This window comes from Narcine bancroftii, chromosome 3 (assembly GCF_036971445.1).
Source record: "Narcine bancroftii isolate sNarBan1 chromosome 3, sNarBan1.hap1, whole genome shotgun sequence".
NCBI classification, from domain to species: domain Eukaryota; kingdom Metazoa; phylum Chordata; class Chondrichthyes; order Torpediniformes; family Narcinidae; genus Narcine; species Narcine bancroftii.
This window is the reverse complement of record NC_091471.1, coordinates 320,844,053-320,860,424: the sequence shown is the minus strand read 5'-3', so window position 1 is coordinate 320,860,424 and position 16,372 is coordinate 320,844,053. Positions and strand designations below refer to the sequence as shown.

Genomic DNA, 16,372 nt, shown 5'->3' with positions numbered 1-16,372 from the left:
AGGAAGCACACCTCACAAAGTATGAACATAATAAAAAGAGTGGGACAAGTAATATCGTCTTCATATTATTCCAATGCGAGGGGGAGGTAATCATTTTAATAAATAAGAATGTTCCAATGGTGGTGAAGGAGGTAGTAGCGGATCTGAATGGATGATCTACTCAGAGGCTTGGTCACTTATGAACCTTGATACACCAAACACAGACAATGAGCTATTATACAAAGGGTCTTAAAATAGCTGGAGGACAAAGCAATGTTGGAGATTTCAATTTTTGCTTAGATCCTATATTGGATAAATCCACACAGAGAGTGACAAAGATTATGGCAACAAGTGCCACAGTAGCACATATAAAAGATCTAAATCTAATAGACAACTGGAGACGGTTAAACCCAAAGATAGCGACTACGCCTTTTACTCAAAACCCCATGATTCTTTCACCAGAATTGACTATTTCCTAATGTTGGCACAGTTGGAATGCAGGATGGTTGAATCGGAGTATTCAGCCAGATTATTATTATTATGGGCGAGGACTATGCAACTTTGACAATAATGATGCCGGAGAAACAGACACCAATGTATAGGTGGTGACTTAATTCTATGGTGTTGAAAAAAGAAAACTTCTGTATGATTACAAGGGAACAAATTAATGTATTTTGTGAAACTAACTGCCCATCTACTAACAACAGTTTCTGATATGGGACATACTAAAAGCCTACCTGAGGGGGCAGATAAAATCTTACATTAAAAATGTAAAGAAAAAACATATGGCGGAAATAAATAATCTGGAAAAAGAAATTACAGCACTAGAGAAGGAATATCAAAACTCTGGCTCAAAGGATAAATACCAAATCTTAATAAATAAAAAGCTTAAATACAATACAAACAAACAAAATGAAAAAAAGAAATAATGAGATTAAAGCAAAAAAAATTACGAATTGGGGGAAAGAGCACACAAAGTTTTGTCTTGGCAGAGGAATTCCCGAGGACAAAACCTCATAATCCAAAAAAATGATATTTTAATCGATTCTATAAAGAATTATGTAAATAAAAATCACCAGAGGATCAAACAAAAATAAATGAATTTCTGAATGGAATTGAACTGTCGAGATTGAGACAAGAGGACCAGATGAGCCCCCCCCCCCCCCCCCCCCACTTCACTAGGGACGAAATTGAAAAAGCTTTTGGACTGTTACAAGCTATTAAGTCTCAGGGAGAGGATGGTTTCCTGCCTGAGTTTTACAAAAAAATTTAAAGATTTGTTGATGGATGGGTGTGGTTAATGAAGTCACAGAGGCAAAGGCTCTCCCAGACACCTTTTCAACAGCAATAATTGTGATGCTACCCAAGAAGAATAAAGATCTGTTAAAACCTGCATCTTACAGACCCATCTCACTATTAAATACAGACAACTAGATAACAGCCAAAGCACTGGCTGAGAGATCGGGTCAATATCTCCAAAAATTAATAAATCTGGACCAAGCAGGTATTATAAAATGAGACATTCTGCTGACAACTTGGGAAGATTATTGAATATAATACATTTGGCACAATTCAGAGTAGTGTAGCAGTATCTCTGGATGCAGAAAATGCCTTCAATAGATTGGAATGGCCATATCTATTTAAAGTAATGGAAACATATGGGCCGGGACAAACATATATTAATTGGGTAAAAACACTATATTCCAAACCACAAACAAGAATCATAACAAATGGCCAAATTTTGTCGACATTCCCCTTAAATAGGTCTAGCAGGCAGGGTCACCTGGGCTGTTTATTAAATCTATTGAATTATTAGCAGAATATATTAGGAAGGACCCACACACAAAGGAATTCAAGATGGGTCAAGCTATTTGCAGACAATATGCTTGATGGAACCAGCAGAGTCGTTGCCCAAATTGCAGGCCAACCTAGAAGATTACGGCATAATCTCTGGATAAAAGGTAAATTTTGAAAAAAGTAGGATTATGCCCCTGGCTATTTCAGACTATGAAAGACACAAACAGGGGAGCTCCATCAAGAGGCAATCAGGTAGTTTTAAATACCTAGGGATAACAACAGATAGAGATTTAAGAAACTTACACAAACTAAACTATACCCCTATCCTTGAAAAGATCGAAGACAATTTAAATAGATGGAGAAACCTGCCCATCAATGTGAGGGCAGGGTAAACTGTATCAAAATGAAGGTGTTGATGAAATTACAATATTTATTTAAATCTATTCCTATTTATCTACCACAAATGTGGAATGATAAAGCCTCCAGGGTCTCCATGGAAAAATTGACATGGGATTATAAATTGGGGATGGGGACTACGATTATCTGATTTTAGGAAATATTTCTTGGCAGCCCAGTCAAGGTTCCTCGCATCTTTATTTGAAGAAGGTGAACCACCAAAATGGGTTACCATAGGATTACATAGCATGGGGGAGGGAGTGACGAGGGATTTCATTTAAAAAACAAATACCAAATTAACAAATAAAAGAATGGATAACCCCATCCTAAAACATCTAGTAACAATCAGTAAAGAAATTGTAATATCACCAAAAGCACCCTTAATACATAATGAACTGATGCCTATGAATTAGGTAACAAAATTCTAGATATTTGGCACCAAAAGGCGATCCGAACTTTGAGGACTGCTATGAGAATAGACAACTCTTGTCCTTTGAACAACTGAAGGATAAATATGATTTTCCCAATGGAACCTTTCACTACTTTCTACAGTTAAGATCCTACCCAAGGGAAAAATGGGGCCCTACCATGACCTGAAAGGAATGAGGTAGAAGGGCTATTTTGACTGGGAGGTGCTCCTAAATTTGTATCCAGAATGTACTTTGTACTTCAAAGTGAGAGTATAAAATTCGACCTGCAAAGATCGTGGGAGAGGTGGGAGTCAGATTTGGGAATAAAATTCGAATGTTGGTCAGGGAAAGTGTAACATCAGTGATCGCCAGACTAAGATTGGTACAATATAATTTCTTACACCAATTATATCCCACAGCACAAAAATTACATAAAGGAAAATCAGAGGTATCGGAAATGTGCTTCAGGTGTGTGTTAGAAATTGGTACCTTTATACACTCCACATAGACCTGTGCTAAGGTGAGACCCTTTTGATTGGAATTATCTAATAACTAGGATTACGGGAACAGACTCCCCCTCAATCGGGAGCTGTATTTATTGGGAAACCTAGAAGATATGGGCAGAACATTAACTAAATTCCAAATTAAGTTTGTAGATATTGCCCTATCAGTAGCAAAAAAATGCATTGCGGTCACCTGGAAGTCTGAATCCCCCCCCCCCCCACTCATATTCGATGGATCATGGAGATGCACAACTGCGTGCCCGTGGAGAAAATAATGTAATTTAAGTAGATACTTTTGCCAAAATATGGCAACCTTATCCAGAGCACTTTGGGGCACAGCTATAAGCACAGCCCATATTTCGAAAAAAAACTAACAAAATACACAATGGACAACAGTAGTGAAGTACCTCAAGGAGTTGAAGTAAATTTGAGAGACTAGTGGTATGCTGAAGATTTCTTTTTAACATTTTTCTGCTTGTTACTTTAATTGCTTTAGTTTTGCTTAATCTTCAAAGTTTTGGGAGAGCGAAGGAAATTGAAAATAAGCTGATATAATGTTTGTATCTGAGAGTGAGTTATACTAAAAGAGTAAATACGTTAAAAATAATTGTTTTTTCACATGTGATACTACATTTGTTTTTGTAAAACTTGAAAAATAAAATCTTCAAAAAAAGAGAAGGTGGGCACGTTTCCTCCAATCCCAATGTCCCAACACAATCTCACAACCACATATGACCCACCCAACGTCAAGGACTGCCGGTTTGTTTTCCTTCATCAAGATTCCCACTGTACACCTCTGCAAAAGCCACTTGAGGGGCCCTTCAGAGTACTTCAAAATGATGCCCCGGTTTTCATCATCAACATGGGTGAAAGACACGAGACAGCCTCTGTGGACTGTCTCAAGCCAGCATACTTTGACCAACCAAGTGCAGGTAGTACAACCCCACCGCAGAGGGCATCCACCATCATAACCAAATCCACCCTCACTTCGACAACCTAACCACCTCCAATACTCCGGTTCTTTTTGGGGGGGGGGGTGGGCTGTTATGTGGCAGATCACACCACTTAGTTCTCCAGCTATTGTTCGGAGTTTCAGGCTCTTGTGGAGGGGAGTTGGACACCAACGAGCTGGCCATCAGAGCTTATGACATCATTGAGAGGAGGTGAAAGGGAGGTGAGGCAGCAGTTATTTTGGCTGACGATGACGACTTCTAAACTGACCTATCGATTTATTAAATTTAATGTTTGTACCCGAATTGTTAAACAAATTTAATGTTCTTACAACTCACAAACGACTACAAGATAACAATTTACAGAATTTATAAGCTTAATTATACCCCTCTACTAGAAAAAATAGAAAAATATCTACAGAAATGGAAAGATCTGCCTATTACATTAGTGGGAAAAGCAAATTGTATAAAAATGAAGGTAATGCCAATTTTTAAATCATTGCCTATTATACTAAAATTTCCTTTAAATTATTACACAAGTATACAAGACAATTCTTATGGAATAACTAAGTACCAAGAATTGCACTGGAAAAGTTAACATGGGACCATAAATTGGGAGGGCTTAGATAATACTTTGTTGAGGCCTAACTGGCGGCACTACTTTACGCAAGTGGCAATAAATGACAATGGAGACAGTGGAGTCAGGAATCAGTACTTTTATTGTGCTTAACCACAGCTTTTATAGTTCCCTCTGTGTGTTTCACGCTGAGCCTTCTGGGATGCGGTAGTGACGTCACTTTCCAGCCTCGGGTGTCGAGTCTCATAAAATGCGCAGGATCTTATTTGTGCACTTCTCCTAATTGCTGGTGCCTGGCTTGTAGCTGGAGGACTGGGACATTGTTGGAGGCTATGTGCTCAGGTCATGAGCTTGCTAAACTGCTGTGGCTGCGTGCAATTCTGTTGTACATGTGGGGCTCCCGCTTCACCCCCCCCCCCCCCCCCCAGAATCGTGGCTGTCAGATGCAGGTTCCGGCTGGTGATTCAGCCTGGGGCATCCTCTGGGACACTTCAGTGGTGACAAGATCGGTCTTGAAAGGTCAGTGTGTGCCGGTTTCAGTTGTTCAATTGTGAACATACACTCTTGGCTCCCTACGTCCAATGTAAATACTACACCTTCTCGCCAAATTACCCTAAAGGGCCGCCCCTCATATGGCTGAGCATTTCTGACCTTTCCTAACCATCACGAATTCCACAGTCAGTAGGTCATGTGGCACCTGATGTTTGGAGCTCCCGTGAAAAACCATGGGATAGGGTTGTTTTGACCTATTGCTATCTCTCAAGACATAAAATATCCAAGTCAGCTGTCTGATTTATGTCACTACCAAAATATATGTCACCTGGAATGGATAGTGGGGTTCCATAGATCATCTCAGCAGTCGAAACTGGCAATCCTTCCTTTGGTGCTGTATGTATTCTCAATAGCCCCCATGGTAATTCATCCTTCCAGTTCAGTCCCTGCAGTCTCGCCTTAAGTGCCAACTTTAAATGCCTATGGAACTGTTCCACAAGTCCATTTGACTGAGGATGATAGGCAGTTGTGTGGTGTAATTTACTTCCACAGAAGTTTGAAATCTGTGTCCACAGGTGGGAAGTAAACTGCATACCTCTATCTGAAGTGATGTGACGAGGTACACCAAATTGTGCAACCCAATTAAAAAAAGGTCCGTGCACACATCTGCGTGTCTGCCGCCTGCTTAGGGATTGCTTCCGCCCAATGACTAAAACAGTCAATAACAGTAAATAAATATCTCATCCCACGGCATCCATGTGGACGTGCTGAAATTTTGCATCCACCATGGAGAATCTTTCAAGTGTCTGTGAATTTTAGCCTTTTGACGCTGAAGACAAGTTTTGGCCCACAGGGTGAGATCTCTCTTTAGACCGTGCCACACATAACGATTTGACACGAGTTTAATGGAAGATCTAATGGAAGGATGTGAAAGATTACGTACATCATCGAAGATCTTCCTGCGCCAGCTAACCGGTAGAATGGGTCTAGGGTGTCCTGTGCAAATGTCGCAAAGGAGTGTGGGACCACTTGCCTCAGTAGTGATTTCCTTAACCTGGAGACTTGTAATGACGGTTTTGTAGGCTTGTATCTCCTCATCCCGCTGCTGGTCTTCCACCAACTGTGCTGTGTCGATTCGACCTTGGACTGCAGAGACAGTTGGTCTCGATAGGGCATCTGCCACCGGATTGGAAAAACCAGCAACATACTGCATGTCAGTTGTAAACTCAGAGATGAATGTCAATTGGCATTGCCTCCTCGTGGACCACGGGTCAGGTATCATACTTATGGCCTACATTAGGGGTCTATGATCAGTAAAGGCCGTAAACATTCGACCCTCCAGCATGTATTTGAAATTGCGCACCGCCAAAAAAAAAAACGACATTAATTCTCGGTCGAATGTGCTATATCTCACCTCTGTAGGTCGAAGATGTCTGCTATAAAACGCAAGTGGCACCCATTGTCCTTTTACGTATTGTTGCAACACTGTACCAATTGCATGGTCGGATGCATCTGTAGTTAGTGAGAGGGGCGCTTCGTGATCTGGGTGGGCAACACTTGCCGCAGATGCCAAAGAATCCTTGGTTCTTTCAAAAGCCATGTCCGCTTCCTCATCCCAATGCAATATGTTTGATCTTTTTCTATTTAATAGGTCAAACAGTGGGCGCATCACGGCTGCCCCCCCCCAATGAAATGATGGTTAAAGGTAACCATTCCTATGAATCGTTGCAAATCCTTCTGAACAAGAGGCTGGGGAAACTTGCAATCACTTTGTCCAGCAACAGTATAGTTCCAGTACAAGAAATCCTGTGGCCGAGAAAATCAATTGCAGCTGTACCAAATTGGAATTTTGCAGGGTTGACTGAAAGGCCAAAATCCTGTTATCTAGCGAACAGGAGACAGATGTGTCGTTTATGCGATTCCTCGTCGGGGCTCGCTATGAGGATGTCATCCAAATATACGAAGGTCCCTTTTAAGTCCCTAGTGACAACGTTCATCAATCTTTGAAACGTCTGGGCTGCATTCTTCAGACCAAATGGCATTCTGATAAATTCAAAGAGACCAAAGAGGGTTATAATAGCCGTCTTTGGAACATCCTCAGGGTGAACTGGAATCTGAGAGTATCCCTTTACTAAATCTACTTTGAAAAATATTGTAGCGTTAAGCAACCGTGCTGAGAAATCCTGAATATGAGGGATTGGATAGCGGTCGGGGATGGTTATATTGTTCAACTGCCTGTAGTCCCTACATGGCCGCCAATCACCGCAGCTTTTAGGCACCATGTGAAGGGATGAAGCCCATGGACTGTTGGACCTGCATACCACCCCTAATTCCTCCATTACTGTGCTCTTGTAATTGTAAGCTTGTCTTTTGGAAGCCTACAAGCCCTAGCATAAACAGGTGGACCAGTTGTATCAATATAATGATATACACCATGCCGCAGCTCATTATCTTGAAAATTAGTCGTCAACAGTTCCGGGAACTCTAAGTATCGAGGCATATGCATTCTGCTGAATCGCCTGAACTCTTACCAGTTGGAAAGAACAACGCATTCTTTTAAGGGGCAAACTTTGGAAGTTAGCAGTGTTTATTAGATGGCATTTATGTACATCAACCAGGAGACCATGCTCTCTCAAAAAATCTGCGCCTAAAAGGGGAAAACCTACTGAGGCCACCGAGTAGAATACCTAACCATGCCATAAGTTCATCCTCTTTGCCTGTTAAACTTTTTGCATTAGAATGCAGTTCTTGGATTATTTTGAAAGTGAATTTATATCTTATTGGATCTACCTAGATTCTTGGTTGAGTGAGAAATTAGTTTTTTTTAAAAATGCAGTTTAATTGATTGTTCATTGGATGAACTTTCAATCATTTTATTGAGTTATATTTGTAAGCAATTAACAGCTGAAAGAGAGATTTGTATGATGGTTCCTCAGTCTTTGCTGTCTTAATGTATCATGCAGCCAGTGATGTATTTTTGAATCACTATGGTAACATGGGAAGGATGACCTTCCTCATTCCGAAAGTAGGAATCGTGGTACCATTAACCTCTGAAAGTGGTGGAGTACATGCACCTTGTGCCAACTCAAACTGTGTCGGGGGAACAATACTGAACTCAGCCCCCGTATCTATCAAGTAATCCACCCCCGAAATCATGGCATCTAAATAAAGTAGACCATGTTCTGTGTCAACCGCCAAGGCCACTAACGGCGGTTGGCAGGTCCGTTTCCCTGACATGGTGGTGGACCTGGGTAACTGCAAGGACTCTTACATCTATAGGTAGAGCGACCCCATCGGCGATGATAAAAACAGTATCCGGAACTTTTGTTTCCTTGATCAGGATGTGCTCGGACAACTCAGCCGCACAGATGGGCTGCACCTGCAATCTATTAGCCTGTGGAAGGCCAGCCAGAAAGTCGGTCGGCCTCTCTTGCTACCAAATGCGGCTCTGCAAAACTCATGTGCACCACATGCACTGGTGATTTCAATAAAAACAGTGCCTCGAAAAGAAAGCAATCAGTATGGACTGCGGCCAGTGATACCAGCTCTTGCATTAACTGGGATGGACTACGGTCCCCCAGTTATTGCATAATCAAAATCCTTATGGCCCGTTCATGATGAGAAAGCTCAAATGTTTTCAGCAAAAAGTCCCAGAATTTAGTGTATTTCTGGTCCACCAGTGGATTATTGATGAATGAACGCACCCTTGCTGCAGTCGTAATGTCTAATGCACTCACAACATGCCAATATCTCATGTCCTCAGATGTAACGTTCCGAAGCTCAAATTGCGTTTTGGCCCACTACAGCACACTACGTGGCTGATCCAACCAGAATGGAGTCACCACTGGTGCTGCAGCCAGAGAGGCTGCATCGACCTCCACCTTCAAAGTCGTCGGTTGCTTGTCCATCTCAGACATGTGGGACTCAGTGTAGCTGAGGCTACCAAAATATGTAGTGGCCTATCTGATAGCACTACCTTACACAAGTGGCAATAAATGACACTGGAGACAGTAGAATCAGGAATCAGTATCTCTATTGTGCTTAACCCCAGCTTTTATAGTTCCCTCTGTGTGTTTCACACGGAGCCTTCTGGAATGCGGTAGTGATGTCACTTTCCAGCCTCGGGTGTCGGGCACCATAAAAAGCGCAGGCTCTTAATCGTGCGCTTTTCCTAATTGCTGGTGCCTGGCTTGTAGCTGAAGGACTGGGACATCTTTGGAGGCTACGCGCTCTGGTCATGCGCTTGCTAAACTGCTGTGGCTGCGTGTGATTCTGTTGTCCGCGTGGGGCTCCCGCTACACCTTCTTAAAATCTGGAAGTCTATCAGCCCAAGTAAAATTTCCATCATCTTTCCTTGAAAAAAATAGTCCACCCTTGTGGATTCGAATGGGACTGAATTTAATAAGAGGAGACAATGAAGGACTTTAACATATATACAGATAGAATGTTAAGTCAATAACAAAAAAAAGATAAACCTATATTAATACATATGATTAGAATATGGCAAGAAATAAATGAATGTATCAGTAAAAAAGCACTGAGGACATTATGTAAAAATGTACCAAGATCGTATTATATGGCGAGCTCACCACTGGCCACCGTGACAGAGGTGCACCAAAGAAAAGGTACAAGGACTGCCTAAAGAAATCTCTTGGTGCCTGCCACATTGACCACCGCCAGTGGGCTGATAACGCCTCAAACCGTGCATCTTGGCGCCTCACAGTTTGGCGGGCAGCAACCTCCTTTGAAGAAGACCGCAGAGCCCACCTCACTGACAAAAGGCAAAGGAGGAAAAACCCAACACCCAACCCCAACCAACCAATTTTCCCTTGCAACCGCTGCAATCGTGTCTGCCTGTCCCGCATCGGACTTGTCAGCCACAAACGAGCCTGCAGCTGACGTGGACTTTTTACCCCCTCCATAAATCTTCGTCCGCGAAGCCAAGCCAAAGAGAAAGAAGAGACTATGTTTATGAATCTGAGAAACAAAATATTGTATTCATGGTAAGACAAAGGAATAAGATATCTTGATGATTGTTATATGGAAGGATCTCATGTCCTTTTTGAATATTTTAATTTTGTAGTTTACAAATTATCAAGAATTAACCATTTCAGAAACATAGAATAAAAAGGAAAAAAATCGTTGATACAGATTGTGCATGTTTGCAACTAACCCCATCCCTCCTCCCCCACCCCCAATAAGTCCCCAAGAAAGAAGGAAAGTAATCTCTTTTGCATTTTGAACAATTAAGAAATATGTATGGAGTAGGTAATGAGACATTCTTTTGCTTTCTCCAGCTAAGTTCATTCTTAAGAGAAAGATGGGGACCAAACTTGGCCCCACCTGACATTAGAGGTGGAACACACCAAAATTTATAACTTTAAGATATACTTTGTTCTCCAAATTGAAAGTACAAACCAGGTTTACAGGTTTGACAGAGATGGGAGTTAGATTTAGGAGTTGCAATAATGGAAAGATGCTGGTCCGTGGTGTTTGGATAGCATGACATCAATTATAAAGGCAAGATACAATATAATTTCGGACACCAATTACCTCACACCACTGAAATTACATAAATCAAAATCAGAAATATCAGAGATATGCTTTAGACGTGGAATAGAAATAGGAATGTTTGTACATCCTATGTGGTCGTGTGTGAAGGTGAGACATTTTTGGCAGGAGATTACCGGAATACTAACAAGGATTACAGGGGTGCCTTCATGAACAACCCGGAGCTTTATCTTTTGTGTAACTTTATCTTTTGTGTAACTTTATTGAAATAAGTAATAAACTAACTAAATTCCAAATTTTATTTGTTAAAATAGCTTTAGCTGTAGCTAAGAAATTTATTGCAATTACTTGGAAACCTAACTCCCCTCTGCAGATAGCACGATGGAAGACAGACATGAATACTTGTATGCCTATGGAAAAAAAATCACATATAATCTAAAGAAAAAATATTTATAAACAAGATTTGGATTATATAGGGGCCAAATATACATTAAAAAATCCTACTATTATAAAAATATAAATGACCTCACCAATAAAGTTTTTTTTAAAACCCAACTATAAACCCTGATGGTGTACGGATTAGTACTGTGAAGTGGGTGGAGGGAAAGGGGTTTTGTTTTGTAAGAAAAAGTTTTTTCCATATATATATATATATATATAGAAAATAAAAAGTATTGATTTTATATTTATGGAATAAAATCCAAAAAAAGGGGTATTCATGGGTACTTGCATGGGCCCCAGCGAGGTCTGCCTTTTTGGTGGCGATATGGAGCAATTCATGCTACAAGCCTACACAAGCAAGGCCCCTCAAATGTTCCTCTGGGTACATCAATGACTACATTGGTGTGCCTCATGTACCCATGATGAACTCATTGACTTCATCCACTTTGCTACCAATTTCCACCCCAACCTCAAATTCACTTGATCTATCTCCAGCAATACTCTCCCTTTCCTTGATCTCTGAATCATCCCAGTAGACAAACTCTCAACAGACATCTTCTATAAACCCACCAACTCCCAAAGCTACCTCGACTAACCCTCTTCACACCCAGTCACCACAAAAGGATTCCATTCCATTCTCTCAATTTCTGTGTCTCTGCTGCATCCGCACTCAGGATGAGGACTTCCACACCAGATTATCAGGGATGTATGTTCTCCTTCTTCAAAAATGGCTTTCCCTCTACCACCAACAACTTAGCACTCACCCTCATATCCTCCATTGCATGCACATCTGCCCAAGATCCCTCCAACCCTATGCACAAGGACAGGATTTCTCGTCCTCACCTCCAACCCCACCAGCCTCCGCATCCAACACATCCCCCCGACATTTCCGCCACCTACTACATGATCCCACAACTAGATACATATTCCCCTCTCCTCCTCCTGTAGCAACTGCTCCCTCCATGACTCCCTTATCCACCCCTTCCTCCTCACCAATCGTCCTCTTGATACCTACCCCTGTGACCTGCAGAAGATGCTCCACTTATAGCCACACCTCCTCCCTCACCACCATTCCAGGCTCCAAATAGTCCTTCCAACTGAAGCAACATTTCACTTCTGAATCTGCAGGGGTCATCTACTGCTTCCAGTACTCCTGTTGTGGTCTCCTCTACATCAGAGAGGCTATACACAGACTGGGAGATCACTTTGTTGAGCACCTCAGCTCTGTCTGCTACAATAGCGTGCATCTCCCAGTGTCCACCCATTTCAATTCTCCATCCCAAATCCTTGTTGACATGGCTATGTCTAATCCACTGCCAGGCTAAGACGACCCGTGAATTAGAGGAACTCCATCTGATCTTCTGGCTGGGCACCTTCCAACCGAATATCAACTTCTCTGGGTTTCGTTTAAAACACCCCCCCCAAACTTCTTCCCCATCACTTTTCCCTATCTCTCTCCCTTCTGTCTACTTTTGCACAAATATGATAAATTCTTTTACCTCATCCCTTATCATATCCAATTAACACCTTTCATTGGTCTGGATTCCTACCCAATTGTTTGAATATTGAAATTTTTCTGAGATTTCCTTTTTCTGACATTCCTTAAAGAAGGGCTTAGGCCCGAAATGTCGGCAATATATTGGTCTACTATAGACACTGAAAGACTGGCTGAGTTCCTCCAGCATTTTGATGTGTTTTTACGCCCTGACCTTAACCAATTTTGTAAACTATTCCTTTTTATTCCATATTCTCCATTTTGTAAGCATTCCTAATTCAGACATCTTTTCAAAGCCACAGTAAATCAGCTACCCCTCCCATAGTCACATCAAAAAACTTAAGTGAGAAACTTAAATCACCCTTCATCAAACCATACTTATCCAAGTGCTTGTTAATTTTCTTCTGAAAGATGCCCTATCTTAAACATTAAGCTCACTAACCTGCAATATCTAGGTTTCTGCTCCCCTTTTCAAAAAAGACTATTCATAGTCAAAAAGGAATTTCGTTTAAAATATTAATTGTAAATTTCACTTTTGAAAGAATATCCAATTGGATGCAAAGGAGAAAGCTTTTTGAGCACAAAGACAGAGGTAGAGCATTAGGTTACATAGTACAAAATGCCTCTGAATAGGTGTGAGGAAAATTGTGGAAGAGCTGATGGAAATCTAAGTATTGGTGTAAGTGTAAGGTACTTAATGAACTGAAGATCCCATGCTGAATAAGTATTTAATTAATACAAAGACAAAAGCATTTTCTCTTAATTCTTGAACTCGTGATCCATTTATAAAAAAATAAATTCTGTTCTTGAAAAACAAAGTGGTGGAAATACTTAAATTAACTACCTACAATTTATCCAAAAGAATGAAAAACTCTTTCATTCCTCATCCAGATAAAGGGACACAAACCCAAAACATTAACTGTTTCCTTTTCACATAGAGCAGTGGTTCATTCCACTTTAAGTATTCCCAATGCCATTAGTGTTCTGTGATTAGTAAGGGGTGGAAAGAAAAAGTTTGAAAACCACAGTTTTAATCATGCCGAGTTGACTCGTTATGTGCACAGTTTCATAACTCCAAAGGAAATGGGCCAATGAAAATTTTTCTCAAGCAAAATATTTCAGTAACAATTGGGTCTAGAGCAGTGATTCTCAACCTTCCCTTCCTACCTTATTGACGGCATAGGGATTACTTATAGTGTATATGCAAGTGGAAAGAAAAAGGTTGAGAACCATTGGCATAGAACCATGACTCCAAGACCAAGTAAAGACAGCTATCTGATCTCAAATCAATGAACCATCAACAAATTCACAACTGGATTCATATCCAACTGTGAGACTCAGGCAGCTGGTCTGACACCTTAGTGCAATTAATTGGTCCTCCTTGGACCACTTTCACAGGTAACAGGTGCAAAACCATAGTAATAGAGAATAGATTTGTTACAGTAAAACTTCTCAAAATAATCAAACATGATGCCGTTAATTTACCAGCATTTTCGCATCTTCCTTGCAAGGTAAAGGCTGACTGGCCAGTGAGGTGGGTTCTGAAAGGCTGACAGATCAGCGCCGACCTCCAGGTACAACACTACAGATGGGCATTCACCCTGACAAAGGACCTCGGTGACCAGCCTCACACGTCCCCCCGGCCTTGTCCCCGAATCCCAGGAGAGGGGGGGAGCCTCCACGGGTTAGCAGCTGCTGACATGCCAGTGCCCCCATCTCCCCGCGCCGGGGCCGAAGTCCGGTGCACCGAGCCACACCGAGCCGCAGCCGGCCCCGCCAGGAGGAGAGCGGCGCCACAGCAACGTCGGCGTGCCCGAGCTCGAGCTGCGCGTACTCGCCTGCCAACGGTCTGGCTGGCCAGCTGCCGCATCCGATTGAACTGCTTCTTCATGGTTCCTCCGATGGACGACCCCGAGGCGCACGGCCTTAGCTCCGGCTCCGGCCCCGGGCCGCCGCCTGCAGCATGGCCGAGACACCGGCTCCCGCTCCCGTCACCGCCAAAACCGGCTTTTGCCTGCACAGGTACACGGCCACACGACTGGGCAGCCGGAAACGACAGCAGCGAACTTCCGCTTCCGGCCGGATGGGCGGAGGTAGTGGAATCAGAGGGGGGGGGGTGGACCCGGTGGAACGGAGGGGAGGGGGGGTCGGACCCGGGTGGAGACGGGAGGGGGGGGTCGGACCCGGTTGGGGCCGACGGGGGGGGGGGGGGGGGGGGGTCGGACCCGGGTGGGATGGGAGGGGGCAGACGGGGGAGCGGACCCGGGTGGGGGAGTGGGACCCGGGTGTGGGGGTGGGGGAGTGGGACCCGGGTGTGGGGGTGGGGGAGTGGGACCCGGGTGTGGGGGGGACCTGGGTGTGGGGGGGGGGGGACCTGGGTGTGGGGGGGGGGGACCTGGGTGTGGGGGGGGGACCTGGGTGTGGGGGGGGGGACCTGGGTGTGGGGGGGGGGACCTGGGTGTGGGGGGGGGGACCTGGGTGTGGGGGGGGGGACCTGGGTGTGGGGGGGGGACCTGGGTGTGGGGGGGGGGACCTGGGTGTGGGGGGGAGGGGCGGAGGGGACGAACCCTGGGGTGGGAGAGGGCAGACCCGGGTGGATGAGGTGTCTGTGTGTCATGCTGATGGGTAGGTTAACCTTACCCTGCTTCAATGAAACAAACGTGCAGGGTCCAGAGTGACAGCAAGTCAAAGGGTGTAGGGTTTGATGTGACAGACAAAGTATAGAGTGTCTATGAGAAACAGGGCAGAGGCATCATCTATTTCATGTCCATTTAAGAATCTGAATACAGCAGGAGTGAACCTGTGTCCTTGAATCAGGATGTTTGTCTTTGTGTCGTGTATCAACTGCCTGATGGAAGGGAGAGAAAGAGAATGTCTTGGGTAGGATGGGTCCTTAACATGTTGGCACCTTTCCCAAGGCAGCTGGAGGTTGGTTTGCACCATGACCTCAGCTGTGTTTACCACTCTTCATTTTCTAATGGTCTTAAATGTAAATTCAGACATACAGCACAGCAACACCTTTCCTGCCCAATCAACCTACATTTTGAAGGGTGGGAGGACTCATGCAGACACAGGGAGAACACCTGTAGATTTTTATAACTCAAAATGGGAAGGGAAAGGAGGTGGGAGAGGGATGGGTAATATGATGCAGGGCGAAGGAAGGTGGGGATGGAGAGTTGGAACAGGGTAGAGGATGGGGAAGGGTGTGGAAGGGGATGGGAAAACAATTTGGGCATGTGGAATTGGGATGGTGGTAAGATAGGTGGAGTGGGGTGGCCATAGGGAAGGAAGAATGAGGAGGGGAGTATGGGTTGGGAGAGGAGGAGTTGGTGAATGGGAATTGAGAGAGGGAACAGGGATTAGAGGTATGATAAGGAGATGGAGAATGAACAGAGAGTTTAGGTAGAGTGTAGGGAGAAGGTGGGTAGGGGATGGAAGAAGCGTGGAGGGGTGGAATGGGAGTGGAAAAGTAAGGGGAGTGGGAAGAGAAGAGGCTTGCTTAAGGGAGAAGGACATAGAAAGGGAAGGGTGCAGGTGCAAGGGAGAGAGGAGGCAGTGAGGATGAGAGGAATGGTGGCATGGGGAAATGAGAGGGGGAATAGGAGCAGAGAGGTGAGAAGAATACAGGGAGAGAGGTAAAGAGAGGAAAAGGCAGGGAGAGGGTGTAGAGAGTAAGTAAGAGCAGAGGGGTGAAAAGATCAGAGAGTGGGGAAGGATAGGGGAAAGTAGATGGACTGAGGTAGGGTGGGGGAAAGGAAGTAGATGTATGCATTCAGATTTATTGTCATAGAACATATAATCTCATACAACCCTGAGATTCC

General features: G+C 43.6%; 1 protein-coding gene across 7 annotated transcripts in view; it reads right to left on the bottom strand.

The window, feature by feature from the left end:
- arhgap17a (Rho GTPase activating protein 17a) overlaps positions 1-14,613 on the bottom strand; it is a 210,243-nt gene extending 195,630 nt beyond the window's left edge. For all 7 annotated transcript variants that reach the window (XM_069928969.1, XM_069928976.1, XM_069928970.1 and 4 more), the window contains exon 1: positions 14,390-14,613. In XM_069928969.1, coding sequence (XP_069785070.1) covers positions 14,390-14,442 — 53 coding nt within the window. In that variant the 5' untranslated portion in view covers positions 14,443-14,613. The remainder of the gene's footprint in view (positions 1-14,389) is intronic.
- Between the last annotated feature and the right edge of the window lie 1,759 nt (positions 14,614-16,372).